The 27,622-nt window shown below is 44.7% G+C and overlaps 1 protein-coding gene across 1 annotated transcript in view; it reads left to right on the top strand.

The window, feature by feature from the left end:
• Positions 1–27,622, top strand: part of fndc4a (fibronectin type III domain containing 4a) — a 52,471-nt gene that overhangs the window by 13,773 nt on the left and 11,076 nt on the right. Inside the window, exons 2-3 of the mRNA XM_079525864.1 lie at positions 2,918–3,033; positions 6,888–7,095. Of these exons, the coding sequence (XP_079381990.1) occupies positions 2,918–3,033; positions 6,888–7,095 (324 nt within the window). The remainder of the gene's footprint in view (positions 1–2,917; positions 3,034–6,887; positions 7,096–27,622) is intronic.

Genomic DNA, 27,622 nt, shown 5'->3' with positions numbered 1-27,622 from the left:
ACGACCTGGCAGGTTTTGTTGCCATGGCATGGTTTAACCCATTTTGACCTGGGAACGATTCTACAAATGTCTTCTAAATCCTGACAGTTTTCTCGAAAAACCCATGTTTCGTCGTTCTCAAAAATGTTCATGTCAAGGACCCCCAAAAAAATATGTAATTGGCCGCCGACCCCCATCTGAAAATATGTTGTTCCAGGAACTCCCCCAGAAGCTAAGATTTGAGTTAAAAATGTTCGCTCTGAAAGACTATATATTCAAAGATTTGTGCCACATTTTCACGATCTTTCAAAAATAGCAGACCTACAAGCTCATAGCGTGCCACTCGGTGGCGCGCTATGAGCTTGTAGATCTGCTATTTTTCAATAGCTAAAGCATAACATAATGCTTACACCAAAAGGGGTTCCCGCCCAAAATGGGTTAAGAAAAGAGGAAGAATAGAACCTTTAGAAATGTATCAATGCAGTGTATGGTGCAGTTTGATTGCGACGATAAAAGCTATAATTTGGTCTACGCCATTTTTTTCTACCATGTTATAGTATACAGTGGTCTGAGGTTATTGTAAAGTGTTATCACTGGCTTGCTACAGCATCACAAATTCACTGATATGATGTTGCGCTGGTGAGTGTAGATACAGTACATGAAATATACAATACATAATTTGTTTCTTTAGCTGAATTGCCTTCAAAGACACTTCTGTGACACTTTTTACCATATTCTTCAGTGTGCAGTTGACAGATTGCATCGCTATGTTAAATAAATAAAGATTTAATAGAAATAGACGTATACAGCAAGTTATTTTCCCTCAAGTATATCTCATTCGATTATGGTTACTGTTTTTCAATTACCTGACAAACCACAAAGTTGTCAACATTCTTTATACTCCTAAAGTACAAAAGCATTATTCCACCTGATCTGTTGTACTGTTCCGCAATGTTTCTACAATATTGTCCATGGCTAACAGAAACAAACTTTATACCCCAACCCGATCGCACAGAAATATGTAAATATGTACGGAATTACATACACGACTAGAAAACCCCCAAATCCATACATATGACACTGAAATCCTCTCCATAGACAATGACGGAGGGGGCGCGCTACGAGCTTGTAGATCTGCTATTTTTGAAAAATCGTGAAAATATGGCGCAAATCTTTAAATATATATATTCTTTCTACCGAACTTGAGCCACGGGAGAGAGACGTACCACCGAGAGTTGCCGTGTCGAGCGTTGCGAAGTTCGGTAGAGCAGACTCAGCCCCGTCCGAGATGTAACCCCATATGGACCGAGTCAGTGGCGTGCACAGATAGACACTAGGGGGTGCTAGAGCACCCCCTGCCCTTTTGCCAATGTGCCCTTTTGAAAAAAAAAGAAAAAAAAAACTTTTTTTTTTCTTCTTTTTTTTTGATTTTTCAAAAATAGCAGATCTACAAGTTCATAGCGCGCCACTCGGTGGCGCGCTATGAGCTTGTAGATCTGCTATTTTTCAATAGCTAAAGCATAACATAATGCTAACACCAAAAGGGGTTCCCGCCCAAAATGGATTAAGGCAACCGGCCGGTTCCACGTGCTGCACAAGGTGCCCTTTTTTAACTTGAGCACCTGCCCCTCTAAATGTCTGTGCACGCCACTGTTGTAACCCCATATGGACCGAGTAGTAAATAATGTCAAACCCCAACTCATCCAGCCAGAACCAGCCCTGGTGAAATAGCACTTCCGTACTAGTGAAAGCCACGCCTCCGTGATATGAACAATAAGCACTTACGATATCAAACGACACTGATCATCACCTGTACGGCGTTTTTCAACCTCATGCCATCTGGACAACGATCCAGAACCTTAAGGTGGTTGTACACTGGACGCGTTTTTTCTGAAAACTGACGGAAAAACGCTGCTAAAAATCCGAAAACGCGTCCAGTGTGCAGGGACCTTTAGCGTGGAAAAAGGTCCGCTTTAGTAGGAGTTTTGTCCCCTCAGCCTGCATCGCGGCATTAAACAAACATGTTTAAGTATTGTCTTGGTGATTTGTTTTTCTGTGCTACGTGTTGTTTTGTTGTGAATGTTTTGAACAGACCCGTGAAGACGAATATCCCTTCGGGGACAATACAATTTATTATTTATTATTAATGTAGACTCTACATTAATAATAAATACATTGTAGAGCATAAGTACATCCAGATGATTAAGCACAAGGAGGTTCCACCGCGCCTCAAGCCTGTCTGGCTGGTCTGGTGCATCTCAGAAGCCTGTGGTATAGGCTGGTCTGGTGCATCTCAGAAGCCTGTGGTATAGGCTGGTCTGGTGCATCTCAGAAGCAGGACTGGTAGCAGGTAGAAGGAATGTATCTATCACATCTTCGTCATGGCCTGACAAAGATGTGATAGATACATGGAAACCTTGTCGTTTTATTGCCTGCACCCTCTTGAATAAAAAGGCATAAACTGTCAGAGTTGCTCCAGTGCCTTCCTTCTACCTACATCCATCCAGATGGTATTTGGATACAGAGTCCAGATATCAAGGACAATTCAGTATTGATGGAATTACGGATGCATGATTAATTGTGCATCTAAAAATGCCGGTTGCTGTTCAAAAACCTATCCGTTACCTCAACAGGACGCATGCAAATAAAATAAAATAAATAAAATAAATAAAATAAATAAAATAAATAAAATAAATAAAATAAATAAAATAAATAAAATAAATAAAATAAATAAAATAAATAAAATAAATAAAATAAATAAAATAAATAAAATAAATAAAATAAATAAAATAAATAAAATAAATAAAATAAATAAAATAAATAAAATAAATAAAATAAATAAAATAAATAACACTGGCTGGAATAATAAACAGTACAGTAAGATGCCAGTCCTTACATTTCTCTACAAACCAACCCATTCGTTTAACCATTTCACCAGATCGACCACCAACTCCTGTCGACGTTTCTGTCATGCACCTCCGCGCTGACTCTGCAACCGTATCCTGGGAGGTTCCGGAAGGCGATGTAATCATCGGCTTCTCCATCTCACAGCAAGTGAGTAATACGTCTCTAGCTCTACCTTTAACCCATTTAGGCCTGACGTCGAAATAAAAAAAATGTCTTTTTAGAATGTCTTTTTTTCCTGAAAAACCATCAGTGGTGCTCAATATTTCATGTCAAGGACCCCAACAAATATATGTAATTGGCTGCTGATTTGCACCACATTTTCACTACTTTTCAAAAATAGCAGACCTACAAGCTCGTAGCGCGCCACTCGGTGGCGCGCTATGAGCTTGTAGGTCTGTTATTTTTCAATAGCTAAAGTGTAACATAAATACATAATGCTTTAAAACACCAAAAAGGGTTCCCGCCCAAAATGGGTTAAAATAGCTGCTATTAACAATGAGAAATTAGACTGTATAAATGATCAGATTCAAACTTTTGCATGTGTGGTCTACTACTGAGGACCCAAGAGAGGGCATGCAGTGCCAGTGGAAAGCCAGTCAGACAATCAGGGTTCTCCAAAAATCTATTCTGTGAATCCCCAAATGCAGTGGTTTTCGACCAGTGGTCCGGGGACCACCAGTGGGCCTTGAGGGGGTTCCAGACGGAGAGTTGGTATCCAAATGGACCCTTATAGATCTTTAACTCTGGAGAGCGTAAAATGAAACCAAATGGACCCGGCTCTCAAGAGTTAGATTATTGGTAAACATCTGCATCATTTAGTCTACACAATTCAACGTTTGCCTGGAATAGGCCTATCTCACAGCATTTCCCCGCCCCCTTTCCACGCCCCCTTTTTGAGCTAGTGGTGTTATTTTTTTTGCGGTCCATAGGCTTCCATGTTAAAAGAGGTATTTTCACAAGCCACAAACTACCGTTTTGTAAAGGTAAGGTTTATTCTACTTATTTGAGTTGTTATACCATTGTGTTTACTTCATATTATTATCGGTCTTTGACATTTTAACATTAGGAAATGTACTTAGATTCTCCAGAGAAAAAAAAGTGTAAATGCCTAATGTTAAATGACACCACTATCTACCGGAAGTGGGCGTGGAAAGGGGGCTGTGAGATAGGCCTATTGTGGACAAAATCTTGTCCAATCCAACGACAACAAAATATTCTATTTGGGTCCGAGAGGCTAAATCTCATCAAATGGTGGTCCGTGGCTCAAAACATACCCAATAAATAACGGGCCTTGATATGAAAAGGGTTGTAAACCACTGAAAACGTGTCCGAATATAGTATAGTCATACATCATAGGTACTGTACACCTTGACTGGTGACCGAAAACAGTCTGAAATCCACATGGGAAAGTCACGCTGTTATTTGACCGCGTCTTGTGTGTCCCTCGAGGGAAGCGATGTCACTATATTACCTTTGGCCATTTACAGTAATGGTGTTTTGGCATTATGCCTTGCTCAATATCCTTCTGATGTGATTTTGGCAACCACCCACAGTACAGTAGCCCCGCAGGCTACACACCTGATATGTATTTTATATTACTCACTGTCTGTCTGTCGGTCTGTGGAGCATATGGGGAAAGTTTCTCTGGGCAAATGAAAAGAGAATTTTTAATTAACCCCTTTTGGGCGGGAACCACCTTTGGTGTTTCAAGTATTATGTTACACTTTAGCTATTGAAAAATAGCAGATCTACAAGCTCATAGCGCGGCACCGAGTGCCGCGCTATGAACTTGTAGGTCTGCTATTTTTTTTTTAATTGTGAAAATGTGTCCCAAATGTTTGAATATATTCTTTCAGAGCGAACGTTTTTAACTCAAATCTTTGCTTCTGGGAGGTCCCTGGAACAACATATTTTCAGATGGGGGTCAGCAGCCAAATACATATTTTTGGGGTCCTTGACATGAAAATGTTTGAGAACGAAAATCAGGATTTTGAAGACATTTGTAGAATCGTTCCCAGGTCAAAATGGGCTAACTGAAAAACGAAATGACTAGTTTACTGATTTAATCCATTGAGACCTGGAACGCATCCATGTCACGTTAGCGTTTAACCACATTAACCATTAACCCATTTTGGGGCGGGAACCCCTTTTGGTGTTTTAAACATTGTTATAATTTAGCTATTGAAAAATAGCAGATCTACAAGCTCATAGCGCTCCACCGAGTGGCGCGCTATGAACTTGTAGGTCTGCTATTTTTTTAAAATCGTTAAAATGTGCCTCAAATCTTTCCGAAAATTGTCATGATTTAGAAAACTTTTTTTTTTAAATTTCGACGTCAGGCCTGAATGGGTTAAGTCTGTGGAGGATTTGTGCACTCAGCGAAAAGGCATCATCATCACACTGCGAATCAGATGTTGTACTTATTTAACAAGATCCTTGTTAAATAAGGATTAGTTGTGTTGGCAGTCTTAGGGCAAACTGAACACAAATCTTAATCTTACACCAAAGGCTGAAACTGCATGCTTGATTTACAGACAGACAGAAAACAAGGTTGCAAATGTGAATGCCAACCGACATTATTCAGTTTCAGAGGTCTGAAGTAATCAAATGGCTCACTGAAAACTGATTATGGATGTGGATATTATGCTGTATAACTACAGTAATTATGAAGGTTCCACTTTATGGACTTCATCATTATGCCCACATTGTTCATTCTGTGAAAAAACAACTCTCCCCGTAACTATTCATCATGGTAGCCATCAGAATTTGAGTATGGCTGGGAATTGCCTGTGTGTCTGTTTTCATCATTATGTTATTCATTGCACATAATAAGAGTGTAATGAGTTCTAACAGATCTCCCTGTCAAGGAGGGTGGTAAATGGTGCATTTTATATAGCGCCTTTATCCAAGGCGCTTTACATAGATTGTGCATTACATTCACCCATTCACACACACATTCACACACCTTTACATAGATTGTGCATTACATTCACCCATTCACACACACATTCATACACCTTTACATAGATTGTGCATTACATTCACCCATTCACACACACATTCATACACCGATCGCAGCGGAAACCATGCAAGGCACCAACCAGCACATCAGGAGCAATTAGGGGTTCAGTGTCTTGCTCAAGGACACCTCGACACTAACTCTGGGGGAGCCCACAGGGTTCACCGCCGCCCCTATAAAAGGTTCATAAGAAGACATCTGGCCCATTGCTTCCAATGGGCCAACGAGAGCTGCACGTAAACAACTGTGCATACCACTTTGAGGAATAACTCACACACTTTATAGGTTTTAATAACCTACGGTACTGTGCGTAACTTTCACAAAAGGTCAAAGACAGTCTAAGAAAGAAAGCCACAAGAATCGAATCTGTCAAAGATCTCAAAAGCTATTCAATACCCTGAATACATTGTATAAGGTGTGTTTATTTTAAATGACCAATACACTTGAACTTGAACTTGTAAACCGGACATCACATTGAATTCCTCCACCGGGTGGTTTGCCAGGTTTTCCATCTACCCACTTACCCACTTATCATTTAAGGATTCTCCATTTCGTCAACACATAAAAACTATACTAAAATGTTAGGAAGGGACTAGTGGACAAGAGATCATTTTACACTTGGTCATTTTACACTTGGTTTGCATGGCGAAAATAGCTGATCTACAAGTACACAACGCATCGCGCTGCGACGTGTTGTGTGCTTGTAGATCGGCTATTTTCAGCAAGTGTAAAATCAGTCATTACGACGGCATCAAGGCCTGCCAAAATACATTTTAGTCGACTAAATCAACTGTAGATTTAGTCGACAAAAATCTTATGATATTTATTCAACTAAAACTAGACTAAACACTAAAACATTCCAGTGACTAAAATGTGACTAAAACTAAAACAAAACGTTTCAAGAGACTATGACTAAAACTAAAACAGAAAATGTCACTGCCAAAAACAACACTGGACCCCTGCACCCTCTTCCCATTCCCAGAGACAGGACGGCCACAACCAGCGCTTCATACGGGAGGTCAACACCACCAGCCGGGCGTGCGTTCTGTGGGACCTGGACGAGGAGACAGACTACATCATCCAGGTCCAGTCTATTGGGCTGTACGGAGAGAGCCAGGCCAGCAAGAAGGTCCACTTCCGCACCCTCAATAAGTCTGACCGTTTCCCTTCTTCCAACAGCTCCAACCAAGGTGAGTATTTACTGTGTAAATGAAAATGCACATACATGGGTTTTGGTGTCCATGGATCTCCATCATTACACTGTTGAGGGAGGATCATACAATATTATCCTAGCATATGATCTGTACACAGTATGTCTTAGAATCAGCATCATTTGTAAAGAGCACAATGCACCATGTTGTTTCGCTGCCAGACCCCAAAGTGGCAGTTTTTCATATATATGGAGTGACATCAACATTACTGTAAATGTGTGTGTGTGTGTGTGTGTGTGTGTGTGTGTGTGTGTGTGTGTGTGTGTGTGTGTGTGTGTGTGTGTGTGTGTGTGTGTGTGTGTGTGTGTGTGTGTGTGTGTGTGTGTGTGTGTGTGTGTGAGCGCCGTGCATGCGTGCGCGTGTCACAAAGCTGGCTTCTGAAAAACTTTAGAATTGTAACGATTCTCGGACTCAGCATTGTGTTTTCATGCTCAATATCATCAGATAAACTACAGTGTTTTCAAGCAATAGATTTTTTAAATTAGATCTATTAATAACAATATCACCAATAAGAGTCATGAATAATACAATTGTGTCTCAATGTGTCCTTGGAGACATGAGCGGTGAGAACAGAGGGATATAGTTAGAGAATATATGGATTATTTAAGTAGCCTTTATTGCTGATAAATGATACCTCTCATCATCGTAAGAATATCATACAATTTACAATTTAGGCATTTAGCAGACACTCTTAATCCAGAGTGACTTACATTAAGCAAGAACAAAAAGCATGGCAATACATCACATACATAAAAAGTAGTTATCATGAAACATGCGTAAGCTAAGAACGTAACAGTGGAATATCCTATGACTATGACTACATAAAATGCAATTCTAGTACTGTCTACGTAACATGCTATAAGTCTGTATAAAATGCTATCTAAGTCTACATAATGTGCTATCTAAGGGGCTAGGCTAGGGCAAGTGCTACGGGCCATGATGGAGTCTGAAAAGGTGGGTTTTCAGACTACGGTGGAAGATTGGGAGTGAGGCTGCAGTTCTGATTGTAATGGGAAGTGCATTCCATAGTTTAGATTGGGAGTGAGAGGCTGCAGTTCTGATTGTAATGGGAAGTGCATTCCATAGTTTAGATTGGGAGTGAGGCTGTAGTTCTGACTGTAATGGGAAGTGCATTCCATAGTTTAGATTGGGAGTGAGGCTGTAGTTCTGACTGTAATGGGAAGTGCATTCCATAGTTTAGATTGGGAGTGAGGCTGTAGTTCTGACTGTAATGGGAAGTGCATTCCATAGTTTAGATTGGGAGTGAGGCTGTAGTTCTGACTGTAATGGGAAGTGCATTCCATAGTTTAGATTGGGAGTGAGGCTGTAGTTCTGACTGTAATGGGAAGTGCATTCCATAGTTTAGATTGGGAGTGAGGCTGTAGTTCTGATTGTGATGGGAAGTGCATTCCATAGTTTAGATTGGGAGTGAGGCTGCAGTTCTGATTGTGATGGGAAGTGCATTCCATAGTTTAGATTGGGAGTGAGGCTGCAGTTCTGATTGTGATGGGAAGTGCATTCCATAGTTTAGATTGGGAGTGAGGCTGCAGTTCTGATTGTGATGGGAAGTGCATTCCATAGTTTTGGAGCCAGAAGGGAATCATGAATCCATAGCCTCCTATAGTTTCCTGTATCCATCTCTGATCGACGCAGTAACGCAGATCACCATCAAATATGTGGCTGCTGTACACGGAGAATGCAGCACAGTTTAATAAGTGCTTTAAAAAGATCCTAGCTGTGAATGAGCATGTGATTAGCGGAGTACAGTAGCTCAACCTGAAGCCCAAAACAAAGAATCTTTCTTGGCATAGCCGTAGATGTTTGGTTTCCCACGCAGGAAACCCTGGTTCGAATCTCGGTTGTTAGTTTTTACATTGGTGCTATAGTGCCCCAGATAGGGTATTCTGGTGGCGTAGTAGGAGGTCAAGGGGGTAGGTAACTATGCCAAATACCTCTGCAGGCCATGCAGGGGGGATTCACTCTTAGTTTTATTTCCCCCACGGGAGACCCTGGTTTGAATCTCGGGTGCAACACAGGCAATTATATTCAGTTGTTATGTCAAGACATGAAAGATGTCTCTTGGACATCGAGGATATATAGGGTTACAGGAGGAAGGTGTGAATTCTGACCAGTAGCATGGTCCACTTGTTTCCCTGACCAGTAGCATGGTCCACTTGTTTCCCCCACATTCCATTCTGACCAGTAGCATCATGGTCCACTTGTTTCCCCCGCATTCCATTCTGACCAGTAGCATCATGGTCCACTTGTTTCCCCCGCATTCCATTCTGACCAGTAGCATCATGGTCCACTTGTTTCCCCCACATTCCATTCTGACCAGTAGCATCATGGTCCACTTGTTTCCCCCACATTCCATTCTGACCAGTAGCATCATGGTCCACTTGTTTCCCCACATTCCATTCTGACCAGTAGCATCATGGTCCACTTGTTTCCCCCGCATTCCATTCTGACCAGTAGCATCATGGTCCACTTGTTTCCCCCACATTCCATTCTGACCAGTAGCATCATGGTCCACTTGTTTCCCCCACATTCCATTCTGACCAGTAGCATCATGGTCCACTTGTTTCCCCCGCATTCCATTCTGACCAGTAGCATCATGGTCCACTTGTTTCCCCCACATTCCATTCTGACCAGTAGCATCATGGTCCACTTGTTTCCCCCGCATTCCATTCTGACCAGTAGCATCATGGTCCACTTGTTTCCCCCGCATTCCATTCTGACCAGTAGCATCATGGTCCACTTGTTTCCCCCGCATTCCATTCTGACCAGTAGCATCATGGTCCACTTGTTTCCCCCACATTCCCCGACAGGGACGCGCACACAAAGGGGGCTTCAGCCCCTGCCCTTTTACCCGTCTGTAAACAACTGCCCTTTCCAGACCACAAATGCAGCATTTACTATCATGGTGAAAGAAATGCAAATGCCACTCCTTTCCATGCCATATTACGGAAGGCAGCGTTCAGTATAATTGCTTTTTGGGTCTCCTGAACTCTCTGAACGTCCCTGTTCCCCGACATCAACATTCTGCTCCCATAGACGGTGCTTTCACTTCACGCACGATCCGTTTCCTCAGACGGAAATCGCTTTTCTCCTCCAACTTGCCAAAACCATAATTTAAATAACGAATGCACCAGTTGCAGCCAGGCTAGCACAACTAGCTGTTAAAAGGGAACTGGAGATTTATTTCATGCCCCAAAAGCCAAAACACACCCATGACTAATTCAGAGATTAAATACAACCCCTTTGCGCCGGTTTGCCTTGCTTTGTGTCTGAAAAACACATTTGGAGCTGGTGACACGACACCCGCAATTACAATCATCTAAATAGGGGCCCATGCAGTGACTTCACCACCATTGTTACATAACAATGGTGAAAATATGTTTGCCGGCTGAATTGTCTCACATTCACTAAACACATGGTCTGCTGAAAGGCCATTACTCCTCAGGCAAAACAAGGTCTTGCACAGTATAACCCTCTCCTGGATTTTGAATGCTTTCAAGCATGTTGACATTTAAAAATGAGCTATAGAGTATATACACCAGCACAGACACGATAAGTGCACCTGGCCGGAGAACCCCTCTCTCTGCAGCGTCTCCCAGAGGGCCTCACCTCGCCGTGTCCCTCAAAAGGTTTATTTTCTCCAACCACCCAATTCATTATTGACAGTGTGTCTTCACGCATGGCTACACACAGGCCGGGCTCTCTGAATATATGCAACTCTATATATATCACTTTGTGGCGCCTAATCAGGATTCTGACACACACTCTAAAACACTTGAGATTCAGTGTCTGAGCTCTGCAGTTGATGGGCTGGTGAAGACCATGACCAATTGAGAATGGTTTCAGCAGCAGATGAGGATTTCAGAAGCAATCATTTGGGTTATGACTCAATATTTGGTTCGGATAAATCAATTAAAAGGACTTATAGTCCTTTAATAGTGACAGCCCACAACAAAGAGGTCTAAACACTGGACCTACTTGTTCTCCTTGACTTATACGGTGCAGCCAAAGTTCCTAATATATGGGAAGTGCTGATGCTAGTGAATCATGTTTCTCTTCAGCTGACTCAGATCCGCTAGCATTAGTTTAGTTGGCATGATCAGCAAAAAGTGAGAGGAGAGACTAATTTACAATCAACCTCTAAACTGATCCACTGTATGCATCCCATGTTGGTATTAAAGCATGCATGCATTTGGTATCATTCTGTCAATGAGATTATATTGATTTACCTATAAAATGAAAAACAGAGCATTCACATACAATGTGACTAGAAAGTGATGAAATAACTCAGTCATGGCACATTTAGAATGATAAATTGCTTCTCGGTCTCTTTCTCTACATTTAGACTCATAAAAGGAAAGATTTACTACATGGGGTCTTGGGAGCTCCGTGAGTCATCCAAGTGGGTCAGAGAAACAGCAGAGTCAGTTTATGGGCTTCATTACCTGAAGTGTGGCATAGTGAGTAGACAATCAGTGTCAACTTTCCACAAATCCATCTTTACAACGACGTACAGAAAGCACAATGTCTGCACTAAGTACTAGGTGAACTAACCAGGAGCAACGACACCTTATTAACACATTTTGGGCGGGAACCCCTTTTGGTGTTTTAAGCATTATGTTATACTTTAGCTATTGAAAAATAGCAGATCTGCAAGCTCGTAGCGCGGCACCAAGTGCCGCGCTACGAGCTTGTAGGTCTGCTATTTTTTAAAAGTCGTGAAAATGTGGCGCAAATCTTTGAATATAATATATTCTTTCAGAGCGAACTCAAATCTTCGCGTCTGGGGGGATCCCTGTTTTCAGAGGGGGGTCGGCGGCCAAATACATATAATTCCTCTAGAGGTCCTTGACATGAAAATAGTTTGAGCACCACTGACACCGTCAGGATTTAGAAGATATTTTGTAGAAATCTCGGTCGAAATGGGTTAAACTGATAAAGTACCTGGTGAGAGGCCAGAGCAGGGGTTCCCAAACACTGTGCCACCAAGGCTCACGGGTCCAGGACAGGTGAGTCTGGGAGTTTGAGCTAAAATATGTTATTCCAGGAACCCCTCATAAGCAAAAACGTTCACATTTGCGAAGATAGCTCACATCGCACTGTGCTATTTTAGCTATGTTTAATGTATTTATTTGTAAAACTAATTGTAATTGTAATTAAAATGTTAGGAAGGGCCTAGTGGACAAGAGATCCAGTATAAGTCATTTTACACTTGGTTGCATGCTGAAAATATATTCAGCAAGTGTAAAGTCATCCATTACGACGGCATCAAGGCCCGCCAAAATACATTTTAGTCGACTAAATCAACTGTAGATTTAGTCGACTAAAATCTTATGATGTTTAGTCGACTAAAACTAGACTAACACTAAAACATTCCAGGTGACTAAAATGTGACTAAAACTAAATGGAAACTATTCAAAAGACTATGACTAAGAGACTAAAATCAAAATCTACTGCCAAAAACAACACTGGCATCAGGGCCCTAAAAAACCTTTTTTAATCTACCTTTGCCTTTTAGATCCTTTGGCACTCACAATTTAAAGTAAATTAATTTGCAGGGTCTCTGACACATCACCGAGAGCTATAGCCACTCTGAATCAATGGGGCTGTTAGTCCCCCCCCCCCCCCCACTGCAATACTATATTTTTATTTTTATTTTTTTAATGTTTATTTTTTTGGCTTTCACCTTTATTTTATATATTTTATGGAGGGACAGACAGTAGACTGACAGGAAAGGTGGAGAGAGATGGGGGGGGGATGACATGCAGTAAAGGCCGTCGGGATCGGGAGTCGAACCCGCGGCACACTGCCAGACTGGATTACCACCCAAGGTGCCTGGACCACTGAGCCATGGCCCAGGCCTGCAATACTATTTCATCAAACACAATTACATATCTGAGCATGATGCAGATTCAAATACTATGCACGTATAGTGCGTAGTATTTGAATTTATTGGGATATTGGTGCTTTGTCAGGGACAAATCGATATATGCATTTTCAAAGACTGGTTCAATTTAATTAAAATGTTTGCATCGGGAATTGTGTGCCCTTCAAAAGTACAGAAGGGAGGGTTCGCTGGGCTCTCAGAACAGGCCTTATGGATCGCTGGGCTCTCAGAACAGGCCTTATGGATCGCTGGGCTCTCAGAACAGGCCTTATGGATCGCTGGGCTCTCAGAACAGGCCTTATGGATCGCTGGGCTCTCAGAACAGGCCTTATGGATCGCTGGGCTCTCAGAACAGGCCTTATGGATCACTGGGCTCTCAGAACAGGCCTTATGGATCACTGGGCTCTCAGAACAGGCCTTATGGATCACTGGGCTCTCAGAACAGGCCTTATGGATCGCTGGGCTCTCAGAACAGGCCTTATGGATCGCTGGGCTCTCAGAACAGGCCTTATGGATCACTGGGCTCTCAGAACAGGCCTTATGGATCACTGGGCTCTCAGAACAGGCCTTATGGATCACTGGGCTCTCAGAACAGGCCTTATGGATCGCTGGGCTCTCAGAACAGGCCTTATGGATCACTGGGCTCTCAGAACAGGCCTTATGGATCACTGGGCTCTCAGAACAGGCCTTATGGATCACTGGGCTCTCAGAACAGGCCTTATGGATCGCTGGGCTCTCAGAACAGGCCTTATGGATCACTGGGCTCTCAGAACAGGCCTTATGGATCGCTGGGCTCTCAGAACAGGCCTTATGGATCGCTGGGCTCTCAGAACAGGCCTTATGGATCGCTGGGCTCTCAGAACAGGCCTTATGGATCGCTGGGCTCTCAGAACAGGCCTTATGGATCACTGGGCTCTCAGAACAGGCCTTATGGATCGCTGGGGGAACCACAAGAGTGATGTTTTATTCATGGCATGGCTGTCTTTCACTTTGGAAACATGCCACTATGATGCAACTATAGAAGTAGGTCAGGCATAAATATCAGGTTTGAACTGGTCATACAGTACACAATAACTCAAGTGTTTTGTGTATAATTGTCTTTGAATATTTACACTAGAAGCTTGCGCGCCTGCGGTGGACTCACGTCTAACGCCACGCGTCTGTGTTGTTGTTTCTCTGTGAATATCACGTGTCTGAGTGACACACACACAGGGGCGACTGTGGCTCAAGAGGTAGAGCAGGTTGTCCAATGATCCATGGGTCGGTGGTTCGAATCCCGGCTCCTCCTGTCTACATGTCGAAGTGTCCTTGGGCAAGACACTGAACCCCAAATTGCTCCCGATGTGCTGGTTGGTACCTTGCATGGCTTCCGCCGCAATCGGTGTATGAATGTGTGTGTGAATGGGTGAATGTAATGCACAATCTATGTAAAGCGCCTTGGATAAAGGCGCTATACAAATGCACCATTTACCATTTACCACACACACAAAGCGTACTTTTTGAACGAAAGCAGACAGCGATGTGTCATTTGGGGTGCATACAGGCCCGGTTTGGACAGTCTGGCAATTCTGGCATATGCCAGAGTTGCGCCTTTGGGTCGTCTTTGGGCCGGTGAAGACCACAAATCCGTGCCTGGGTGCATACGTTGGTTAGACATACTAACAGTCCGACAGGCATTACTCCGACAACACCGTACCGTCATTCTTGACATGCGTGGCAGGTTAAAACTAACCGGTGGCAGGTTACAACTAACCCGTTGCCGGGTTAAAACTCACCGTGGCTCCCGACATGCGTGACCACTAACCCGTGGCAGGTTAAAACTAGCCCATGGCTCCCAACATGCGTGGCATGTTAAAACTAACCCGTGGCAGGTTCAAACTAACCCGTGGCAGGTTCAAACTAACCCGTGGCAGGTTCAAACTAACCCGTGGCAGGTTCAAACTAACCCATGGCAGGTTCAAACTAACCCGTGGCAGGTTAAAACTAACCCGTGTTAGGTTCAAACTAACCCGTGGCAGGTTCAAACTAACCCGTGTTAGGTTCAAACTAACCCGTGTTAGGTTCAAACTAACCCGTGTTAGGTTCAAACTAACCCGTGGCAGGTTAAAACTAACCCGTGTTAGGTTAAAACTAACCCGTGGCAGGTTCAAACTAACCCGTGTTAGGTTAAAACTAACCCGTGGCAGGTTCAAACTAACCCGTGTTAGGTTCAAACTAACCCGTGGCAGGTTAAAACTAACCCGTGTTAGGTTAAAACTAACCCGTGGCAGGTTCAAACTAACCCGTGGCAGGTTCAAACTAACCCGTGTTAGGTTCAAACTAACCCGTGGCAGGTTCAAACTAACCCGTGGCAGGTTAAAACTAACCCGTGGCAGGTTAAAACTAACCCGTGGCAGGTTCAAACTAACCCGTGTTAGGTTCAAACTAACCTGTGGCAGGTTCAAACTAACCCGTGGCAGGTTCAAACTAACCCGTGGCAGGTTAAAACTAACCCGTGGCAGGTTAAAACTAACCCGTGGCAGGTTAAAACTAACCCGTGGCAGGTTCAAACTAACCCGTGTTAGGTTCAAACTAACCTGTGGCAGGTTCAAACTAACCCGTGGCAGGTTAAAACTAACCCGTGGCAGGTTAAAACTAACCCGTGGCAGGTTCAAACTAACCCGTGGCAGGTTAAAACTAACCCGTGGCAGGTTCAAACTAACCCATGGCAGGTTCAAACTAACCCGTGGCAGGTTCAAACTAACCCGTGTTAGGTTCAAACTAACCCATGGCAGGTTCAAACTAACCCGTGGCAGGTTCAAACTAACCCATGGCAGGTTCAAACTAACCCGTGGCAGGTTCAAACTAACCCATGGCAGGTTCAAACTAACCCGTGGCAGGTTCAAACTAACCCATGGCAGGTTCAAACTAACCCGTGGCAGGTTCAAACTAACCCGTGGCAGGTTCAAACTAACCCGTGGCAGGTTCAAACTAACCCGTGTTAGGTTCAAACTAACCCATGGCAGGTTCAAACTAACCCGTGGCAGGTTCAAACTAACCCATGGCAGGTTCAAACTAACCCGTGGCAGGTTCAAACTAACCCATGGCAGGTTCAAACTAACCCGTGGCAGGTTCAAACTAACCCATGGCAGGTTCAAACTAACCCGTGGCAGGTTCAAACTAACCCGTGGCAGGTTCAAACTAACCCGTGGCAGGTTCAAACTAACCCGTGGCAGGTTCAAACTAACCCGTGGCAGGTTCAAACTAACCCGTGTTAGGTTCAAACTAACCCGTGGCAGGTTCAAACTAACCCGTGGCAGGTTCAAACTAACCCATGGCAGGTTCAAACTAACCCGTGGCAGGTTCAAACTAACCCATGGCAGGTTCAAACTAACCCGTGGCAGGTTCAAACTAACCCGTGGCAGGTTCAAACTAACCCGTGTTAGGTTCAAACTAACCCGTGGCAGGTTAAAACTAACCCGTGGCAGGTTAAAACTAACCCGTGGCAGGTTAAAACATAGCCCGTGGCTCCCAACATGCGTGGCAGGTTAAAACTCACCCGTGGCTCCCGACATGCGTGACCACTAACCCGTGGCAGGTTAAAACTCACCCGTGGCTCCCGACATGCGTGACCACTAACCCGTGGCAGGTTAAAACTAGACCGTTGCTCCCAACATGCGTGGCAGGTTAAAACTAACCCGTGGCAGTTTCAAACTAACCCGTGGCTTCCTGTGAGGTTAGGTTTAGGGTTGGGTTTTGCCGCAGGGCTGAGCTGACGCTAGGGCTATCCAGGGCGCTGCCCTGGTAGTTTGAAGATGTACGTAAGCCTGCACAGCCATTTGCAGTTTTCGTAACCTCGCTAAACTAGTTAACATAACGCTGAGTGTAACAGGAATGGCCAACTTTGGATGCATATCAATGGTGACGGTCCATCGTGTCGACCTGCTAAGTAGCTTGCTGTGTCAGATAGCCCATTCTGTCTGAAGTAGTCTGCTCTAAAGAGTTGGATAACAGTGGCTGATGGATTCGTGAAATTAAATTTGCAAGGTAAATGCATAATTATGACCACAAAAAAGTTTGCCCATTATGCAAGTAAACAGATTTTTTTTTGGATATACACTATATTGTGGGTTAAAGGTCTAATAATAATACATTTTATTTATAACGCACTTTACATTTGAAACAAATCTCAAAGTGCTACAAGCAGAAATATTTAAAAAGAAAAATAAGAAGGTTATTTCAATGGGTGATTGCTCACGAGCACGTGTGCGTGACATCGCCCCACTATAGTTAAAAACATCCCTGTTTTTGGGTAGGGTGTCGGCCTGTTAGTACGTTGGACCAGACACATGCACCCGTGTCATTTTCCATGCTCAGTCACCGCAATCGGTCCGACCGTATTACAGAAAGGGAAACTACAAAAGCCGGCCCTGCTGTGATTGGCCACTAGTCGCAGACCACAAAGCTGGGTTGAAAAAGCAGAGGTAAAGTCAGTGACGTCACGTATCACAGCCACAAAGCACAAAAACATCACTTCTGCAAGTTCTGCATACTCCGCATACGGTACGTCATGGTCTAATGGGGTCTATGACTAGGCCATCCGAACTGCGCACAATGTGTGTGCTCACGTACAACTTGTCCAACTTCTCAATTGTATTTGTATTTACAGAGTGAGAATAGTTTGAGGATCTCAAAGAAATTACAAGAAAGTACAAAGTGCAGAGTAGGGGCCATGAACTTTTGTTAAGCAAAAATAGGGTAAAGTCTAAAAAACAATGGCTGCAAACGGCGGGTGTCAAAACAGGCAGCCCCATAATTGTCTAGACTATGTACATCCCAACATGCACACTGGCAGCACTAGATGCGCTGATGGCCAGTCCAGCGGTCCTTTACGCTACTGTTCTATTTCCAGGCATCACCGTGCTGTGAGACATTATTTTATGAATGCATCCGGGTACCCGTGGGATTGGGAAGGGCCTCGCTTCTTCTGCAACCGTAGCAGATTCCATCCCAACCTGTTGTTGTTGTTGTTGAGGCACAGTGGACGAGGCGAGACTGATAATTGAAATACAGATATATCCAGACTTGTGGCACACGACACAATCAAGTCATTATAAAAACCTTCCATGTCTGACCTTGCCTGGTGCCTGGGTGGCACTTGACGCATGTCAATACCGCGTCACTGCACTGCGCAGGCGGTTCTGAAATGGCCTTATAAGTGGGAGGATTTGGTATGCTAAGAAAACACTCCAAATCACCTCCTTGTACATTATGTGACGAGTTTACCACGGAAGATGGGGGAGAGAAACTGTACATTATTTTAGGGCCAGATTCACACTATGGTCCCGGGTGTGCTCTCGGGACCAGATGTTGGCAGATGTTGTGGTTAGTGTGAATACTGCGTATCACTCAACCGTTCCCGGCCACATGGAGGTATAGTCAATGTAAAAGCATTGAATACAGTTGAATAAAGTGTACTCCGGGTGCAGAAGAATCAAGGCCAATGTGAATCATGGCCAGCGGGGACCAGGCAATCGTATTCGAGAACAGTGTGAATCTGCCCTTACTTCCGCTCACTGGGATCTGGGATAAAATGGTTAGATAATTACTGAGATTAGACTACAGTACATAATATTTGGTCTGGTTAGTGGCAAATGGCCTTCTATCCTGAACATTATTTCTACCCTAATAGGGTAGCATTACAGTAACACTGTAAGAAGTCATCACTTATGATAAATGTCTCCTTCTGCTGTGTATAACATTGATAATGTAATGTGTGCGATCCACCATTATTGCATCAACAGTACCCCAGATAGTATGCTGGTATTTCATTAATTAATACAACAGCAAAGTCAAAAGCATGAATGCCTTATTAGGCTGTTAAACACAATAGAAATGTGGTCCCCTTAGACACAATTACTGTGCAATACTTCAAAGGAATGACAGCTTCACTATAATCCCTATGCTAATCTAAACCTCGCTGCAACGTTTTAACAGCAGGAAGACAGTTAACAGAATATCACAAAGCTACTGTACGCTCAATGCTGGCCCTCAAAAGGCTCTCCAAATATAGTCATCATGACAATTCCCAATATTCTCCACACACACGTGTGAAGTCCCTGTCACTGCTAACCCCTACAGTTAATCATGTTGGAGGATACACATGAAGTTGTTAAGACACTTTTTTTGAAGGCTTTTCCCTACAATGCATGGAAGGAAGGATATGTATATGTGTATATATATATGGCCTGGTCAGCCTGCAAAGACATGCATAAGATCTGGTCATCCCAGCTTAAAAATAAAAATATTTAGGACGACCGTTGAGCCGATTCTACTCTATGGCTCCGAGACAATGTGGACACTTTCAAAGAAATTAGAGAAACGGTTGGATGGCTTACTTATTAATGAGAGCGTAAAATCTGTCTTGGAAGAGCCACCCATCGACTAATCTAATATACAGCAACCTTCCCCGTGTTTCTTCACTAGTCCGATCCAGAAGAACACAGTTTGCCTGCCACTGCTACAGAGCTGACAATGAGGTTATATCTTCCCTTCTTCTCTGGAGTCCTGCCTCAAAGCAGACCAGAGGTAGAAAACTTTCGTTCCCTGATGTCATCGCTAGGGACGCAGGCATCAGTAAGCAAGAACTGGGGATGGCAATGAAGGACCGGGAAGTCTGGCGTGGCATTGTGAAATCCATGATCTCGACCGTGGTCGAAAAATGATGACAATGCATGGCTTTCCGAAATTACATCATAGGCCAGACAAGTCTAATAGTCTATGGACGTTTGTCGAGAGCCGAAATTTAGGTTAAAAGACTTTGTTTGTTTAGGGTAAATAATGATGTAATTCGTGCCAGCCAAGTCTATGAACTTTAATGTTTTTTAGCGACGTCATTTCGCTGATATAAATACATCTTGTAATAAATCCAGTGCAGCGATAGTTCATTGAGACATGGAAGTCAGAAGGTTTATTATATATTTCCTGGACCCCCCATTCATTCATTCTCTAACAGTAATTCATTCTGCTCCTTCAGCTGTCTCTCCACCTCAACTCCCTTCACTCTCATATTCGCTACAAGCAGTCACTATTCTGCATTCACTCTAAATGCTATAGCTGACACAGGAGTTGTTCAGATCGCTGGTGTTCAAATTCCTTCCGTCTCCCCGGCCTCCTCCCTTAGTTCTGTAATGGGTGATTGTGTGATTCTATGTAACTTAATGGCGGTTGTACCATGATACGTGGTATCTAGTTCTGCAATGGGTGACTCTGTGATTATAATGTGATTTTGTTCTATTGTGATATGTATCTGTGGTATATGGCATTCAATTGAAAGTTGTTAAATTGAGTGTTGAATGTCTGTATCTTGTCTCTGCTCTGGAGGGTTGTTGTTGATATCAGAGCTGTGTCTCTCTGCTCTGGGGGGTTGTTGTTGATATCAGAGCTGTGTCTCTCTGCTCTGGGGGGTTGTTGTTGATATCAGAGCTGTGTCTCTGCTCTGGAGGGGTTGTTGTTGATATCAGAGCTGTGTCTCTCTGCTCTGGGGGGTTGTTGTTGATATCAGAGCTGTGTCTCTCTGCTCTGGGGGGTTGTTGTTGATATCAGAGCTGTGTCTCTCTGGTCTGGGGGGTTGTTGTTGATATCAGAGCTGTGTCTCTCTGCTCTGGGGGGTTGTTGTTGATATCAGAGCTGTGTCTCTCTGATCTGGGGGGTTGTTGTTGATATCAGAGCTGTGTCTCTCTGCTCTGGGGGGTTGTTGTTGATATCAGAGCTGTGTCTCTCTGCTCTGGGGGATTGTTGTTGATATCAGAGCTGTGTCTCTGCTCTGGGGGGTTGTTGTTGATATCAGAGCTGTGTCTCTCTGCTCTGGGGGGTTGTTGTTGATATCAGAGCTGTGTCTCTCTGCTCTGGGGGATTGTTGTTGATATCAGAGCTGTGTCTCTCTGCTCTGGGGGGTTGTTGTTGATATCAGAGCTGTGTCTCTCTGCTCTGGGGGGTTGTTGTTGATATCAGAGCTGTGTCTCTCTGCTCTGGGGGGTTGTTGTTGATATCAGAGCTGTGTCTCTCTGCTCTGGGGGGTTGTTGTTGATATCAGAGCTGTGTCTCTCTGCTCTGGGGGGTTGTTGTTGATATCAGAGCTGTGTCTCTCTGCTCTGGGGGGTTGTTGTTGATATCAGAGCTGTGTCTCTCTGATCTGGGGGGTTGTTGTTGATATCAGAGCTGTGTCTCTCTGCTCTGGGGGGTTGTTGTTGATATCAGAGCTGTGTCTCTCTGCTCTGGGGGGTTGTTGTTGATATCAGAGCTGTGTCTCTCTGATCTGGGGGGTTGTTGTTGATATCAGAGCTGTGTCTCTCTGCTCTGGGGGGTTGTTGTTGATATCAGAGCTGTGTCTCTCTGCTCTGGGGGGTTGTTGTTGATATCAGAGCTGTGTCTCTCTGATCTGGGGGGTTGTTGTTGATATCAGAGCTGTGTCTCTCTGCTCTGGGGGGTTGTTGTTGATATCAGAGCTGTGTCTCTCTGCTCTGGGGGGTTGTTGTTGATATCAGAGCTGTGTCTCTCTGCTCTGGGGGGTTGTTGTTGATATCAGAGCTGTGTCTCTCTGATCTGGGGGGTTGTTGTTGATATCAGAGCTGTGTCTCTCTGATCTGGGGGGTTGTTGTTGATATCAGAGCTGTGTCTCTCTGCTCTGGGGGGTTGTTGTTGATATCAGAGCTGTGTCTCTCTGATCTGGGGGGTTGTTGTTGATATCAGAGCTGTGTCTCTCTGCTCTGGGGGGGGTGTTGTTGATATCAGAGCTGTGTCTCTCTGATCTGGGGGGTTGTTGTTGATATCAGAGCTGTGTCTCTCTGCTCTGGGGGGGTTGTTGTTGATATCAGAGCTGTGTCTCTCTGCTCTGGGGGGTTGTTGTTGATATCAGAGCTGTGTCTCTCTGCTCTGGGGGGTTGTTGTTGATATCAGAGCTGTGTCTCTCTGCTCTGGGGGGTTGTTGTTGATATCAGAGCTGTGTCTCTCTGCTCTGGGGGGTTGTTGTTGATATCAGAGCTGTGTCTCTCTGCTCTGGGGGGGTGTTGTTGATATCAGAGCTGTGTCTCTCTGCTCTGGGGGGTTGTTGTTGATATCAGAGCTGTGTCTCTCTGCTCTGGGGGGTTGTTGTTGATATCAGAGCTGTGTCTCTCTGCTCTGGGGGGGTGTTGTTGATATCAGAGCTGTGTCTCTCTGCTCTGGGGGGTTGTTGTTGATATCAGAGCTGTGTCTCTCTGCTCTGGGGGGGTTGTTGTTGATATCAGAGCTGTGTCTCTCGGCACACAGGTAATCTAATCTGAGATCACTGCATGAGCAGAGCCACACCGCCATGGTGTTGGTTTGGTGGTGCGACAGTTTTGGTTAATTAGTAGCATAGTGTTTCAAATAGTTTTAAATATAAGCCCTTTCATTTGAAATATCTTTGAAATTTGGGATTTTTGCACGATCATGTTTGGTGGGGCAGTCAGGTAATTTAGGGGGCATTGCCCCACTCGTGTCCCATGCCTATATCTGGCCCTGCCTGGGAGGAGTGAGGAGTTTTAACTGGGATGGCATACACATGCTATACAAGCTAGTTCCTCTCCTTGCCGAAGACGCACCAACCAGTAAGAGTCGCTAGTGCAGCATCAGAGATGGCCATACCCCACCACACCCTCCAACACAGCATCAGAGATCACCATACCCCACCACACCCTCCAACACAGCATCAGAGATCACCATACCCCACCACACCCTCCAACACAGCATCAGAGATCACCATACCCCACCACACCCTCCAACACAGAGATCACCATACCCCACCACACCCTCCAACACAGAGATCACCATACCCCACCACACCCTCCAACACAGAGATCACCATACCCCACCACACCCTCCAACACAGAGATCACCATACCCCACCACACCCTCCAACACAGAGATCACCATACCCCACCACACCCTCCAACACAGAGATCACCATACCCCACCACACCCTCCAACACAGAGATCACCATACCCCACCACACCCTCCAACACAGAGATCACCATACCCCACCACACCCTCCAACACAGAGATCACCATACCCCACCACACCCTCCAACACAGAGATCACCATACCCCACCACACCCTCCAACACAGAGATCACCATACCCCACCACACCCTCCAACACAGAGATCACCATACCCCACCACACCCTCCAACACAGAGATCACCATACCCCACCACACCCTCCAACACAGAGATCACCATACCCCACCACACCCTCCAACACAGAGATCACCATACCCCACCACACCCTCCAACACAGAGATCACCATACCCCACCACACCCTCCAACACAGAGATCACCATACCCCACCACACCCTCCAACACAGAGATCACCATACCCCACCACACCCTCCAACACAGAGATCACCATAGTTACCCCACCACACCCTCCAACACAGAGATCACCATAGTTACCCCACCACACCCTCCAACACAGAGATCACCATAGTTACCCCACCACACCCTCCAACACAGAGATCACCATAGTTACCCCACCACACCCTCCAACACAGAGATCACCATAGTTACCCCACCACACCCTCCAACACAGAGATCACCATAGTTACCCCACCACACCCTCCAACACAGAGATCACCATAGTTACCCCACCACACCCTCCAACACAGAGATCACCATAGTTACCCCACCACACCCTCCAACACAGAGATCACCATAGTTACCCCACCACACCCTCCAACACAGAGATCACCATAGTTACCCCACCACACCCTCCAACACAGAGATCACCATAGTTACCCCACCACACCCTCCAACACAGAGATCACCATAGTTACCCCACCACACCCTCCAACACAGAGATCACCATAGTTACCCCACCACACCCTCCAACACAGAGATCACCATAGTTACCCCACCACACCCTCCAACACAGAGATCACCATAGTTACCCCACCACACCCTCCAACACAGAGATCACCATAGTTACCCCACCACACCCTCCAACACAGAGATCACCATAGTTACCCCACCACACCCTCCAACACAGAGATCACCATAGTTACCCCACCACACCCTCCAACACAGAGATCACCATAGTTACCCCACCACACCCTCCAACACAGAGATCACCATAGTTACCCCACCACACCCTCCAACACAGAGATCACCATAGTTACCCCACCACACCCTCCAACACAGAGATCACCATAGTTACCCCACCACACCCTCCAACACAGAGATCACCATAGTTACCCCACCACACCCTCCAACACAGAGATCACCATACCCCACCACACCCTCCAACACAGAGATCACCATACCCCACCACACCCTCCAACACAGAGATCACCATAGTTACCCCACCACACCCTCCAACACAGAGATCACCATACCCCACCACACCCTCCAACACAGAGATCACCATACCCCACCACACCCTCCAACACAGAGATCACCATAGTTACCCCACCACACCCTCCAACACAGAGATCACCATAGTTACCCCACCACACCCTCCAACACAGAGATCACCATAGTTACCCCACCACACCCTCCAACACAGAGATCACCATAGTTACCCCACCACACCCTCCAACACAGAGATCACCATAGTTACCCCACCACACCCTCCAACACAGAGATCACCATAGTTACCCCACCACACCCTCCAACACAGAGATCACCATAGTTACCCCACCACACCCTCCAACACAGAGATCACCATAGTTACCCCACCACACCCTCCAACACAGAGATCACCATAGTTACCCCACCACACCCTCCAACACAGAGATCACCATAGTTACCCCACCACACCCTCCAACACAGAGATCACCATAGTTACCCCACCACACCCTCCAACACAGAGATCACCATAGTTACCCCACCACACCCTCCAACACAGAGATCACCATAGTTACCCCACCACACCCTCCAACACAGCATCAGAGATCACCATAGTTACCCCACCACACCCTCCAACACAGAGATCACCATAGTTACCCCACCACACCCTCCAACACAGCATCAGAGATCACCATAGTTACCCCACCACACCCTCCAACACAGAGATCACCATACCCCACCACACCCTCCAACACAGAGATCACCATAGTTACCCCACCACACCCTCCAACACAGCCAACTGTGTACAACGGAGCATTCGGAAGCCAGATGCACCGTGGAGGATTCAAACCCCTAGGTTGTGGTCAGGAACTTTGCCCCAGACATGTTTCTATTTAATTCATATATATTTATTTATGCAATGCACCATCCACAAGTCATATTATACATACTGTAGATTCAGTGATAATACCAGGGGCGATAGACAAATCCACTTTCCAGACACATGTAGAAAACATAAATCAGAGGATGAAATTGGAAGTAGTAAATACATTTTATTTATAGAGAACATTTCACAGACATCATAGTCACAAAGTGCTTCACAACAATAAAAACCAAACATGTCAATGGTAGTAAAAGTAAATAATAAGAATTTTAAAAAAAAGTGATACTGCAGGCATGGGTATTACAAAACTAGCCATGAACAAAACACAAAGGTAACCGACTGACATCGTGTTAGCATGCTATTGATTACAACATAAGTAAGCCTTGCAGATAGCCATGGAAGCACATATGGCATCCTGTTTCTGTAGCGTGAGGCATCTATTCTTGATGTACAAGTACACCCCCTGGACATGACGCTAGTATGCTGCAGGGACTTACCCCCAATCCAACCCTTGATGCTGAGTGCCAAGCAGGGAGGCACTGGGTCCCATTTTTAGAGTCTTTCATATGACCCGGCCCGGGGATCGAACCCCGACCTCCCAGTCTCAGGGCAGACACTCTAACTAACCACAAGGCCACAGCTGAGCTGGGCACACTTTGATGGACATATTGATTACAACATACTTAACTAGGAGAACAAAGAGGAATAATGTGCATATGAAATGAATCAGCAGAGGAGTTGTAGTACCAATTAAGAGCAGCTGGGGTATTAGTGCTTATCTTTGCTGTACAGTTCCCAATCCCAAAGAGCGTCATGGGATTTCTGGGCAAGGCGGACTAATTATCATAGTGTCCTTGGAAAGTGTTGAGCACAATCCACTGCAACTTCTCATTGAGAAACTGAATACTTAATGTGAAATATGTAGGGTATACTGTAGCAGGCAGCATACATTACTAGGTCAGGTCATTAGTTAATTCCTTTGATTCACCACTCAGGAACAAAACCTTGCCGTTAAACCTCGTTCTTAAAAGTAGGTTATCATTTGATTATCTAGACTTGAGAACCAAATGAAAAAAAAGAATATTTCGCATTTTCAATAACTGTGGGAATGGACAATAATGTAGGTTTCAATTGGGTTACGGTTGGGAAAAGGCAAAGGATCAACATGACAATTCACACCAGCAGTGCCACGTTTTCAAGTCGCTCAACAGCAAAAAGCGTAGCGTCAAAGTTGAGAAAAACTCAACTTTATATTATATATTAACTGCTAGATTAACACGTAATAGAGCACCGAAGTCTGACGTCAATATCGGTAGAGGGCGCAAATCCACAGGTTCATGTACTTTTTATTTGCATTGTAATCCCCATAGGGGTATTTTAGATCGCCTCATATAAGAACTGTGTTTGAAAAATGCCGGCCGTTTCACTCATATGGATATGACGAATCAACTGACTGAGAGTAAACGCTATTTTTACTGCTACTGAATTAGTTACATTTTCGCTAGAAACAGACTGTATCATATATGAGTGACTGACGATAAAGAGACACCTCCCTGACAATAACGCCGAGACGGCTTGTTTATTTTTGGACCACAATGCTTATATGAAACGATAGAAATTACTTCCGTGAACCAGGGGATGAGCGAGTGACATCAGGCGTTCTATGTAAACAACACACGTTGGGCATTTCAGCCTGAGAGCAGCACTATAGAGAAAAGGTCTCTTGGTCACTAAAAGTTGCAGGGAGCATATGCTTGTGCACATCAAGTTTCATGGCAAATTGTCAATTAGAATAATGATCATTACTACATAATTATAATTGGTAAATGCTTCCACAACGAGTCCCTCTCTTTATGACTCATACAATAAATTATTCTAATACAACAGTCCTCCAATAACCCAATAAGTGGACCCCGTCTTGATAATTGCAATCGCACGAAGAAAGAGAGCTGACACTCTGGTATTGAGGGCCAATATATATATATATGGCTTGATGAGTTGCTTCACTAAAAGAGTAGCAATTGATAAGAGTGGTGCTCTGGAAGAGTTCCATCCTTACAGGTTAAAAGATGGTTTAGGAGAAGGAGTTTAGGCTCATCGTCAATCCTCTTAATCCATTCTTGGCGGGAACCCCTTTTGGTGTTTTAAGCATTATGTTACACTTTAGCTATCGGAAAATAGCAGATCTACCAAGCTCATAGCGCGGCACCGAGTGTCGCGCTACGAGCTTGTAGGTCTGCGAACGTTTTTAACTTAAATCTTTGCTTCTGGGGAGGTCCCTGGAATAACATATTTTCAGATGGGGGGTCGGCGGCCAATTACATATATTTTTGGGGGTCCTTGACATGAAAATGTTTGAGAATGACTGACACAG

The sequence above is a fragment of the Electrona antarctica genome, assembly GCF_951216825.1.
Source record: "Electrona antarctica genome assembly, chromosome: 17".
NCBI lineage: Eukaryota > Metazoa > Chordata > Actinopteri > Myctophiformes > Myctophidae > Electrona > Electrona antarctica.
Note: the sequence above shows the minus strand (reverse complement) of the source record. Positions and strands in the feature narration are given on the sequence as shown.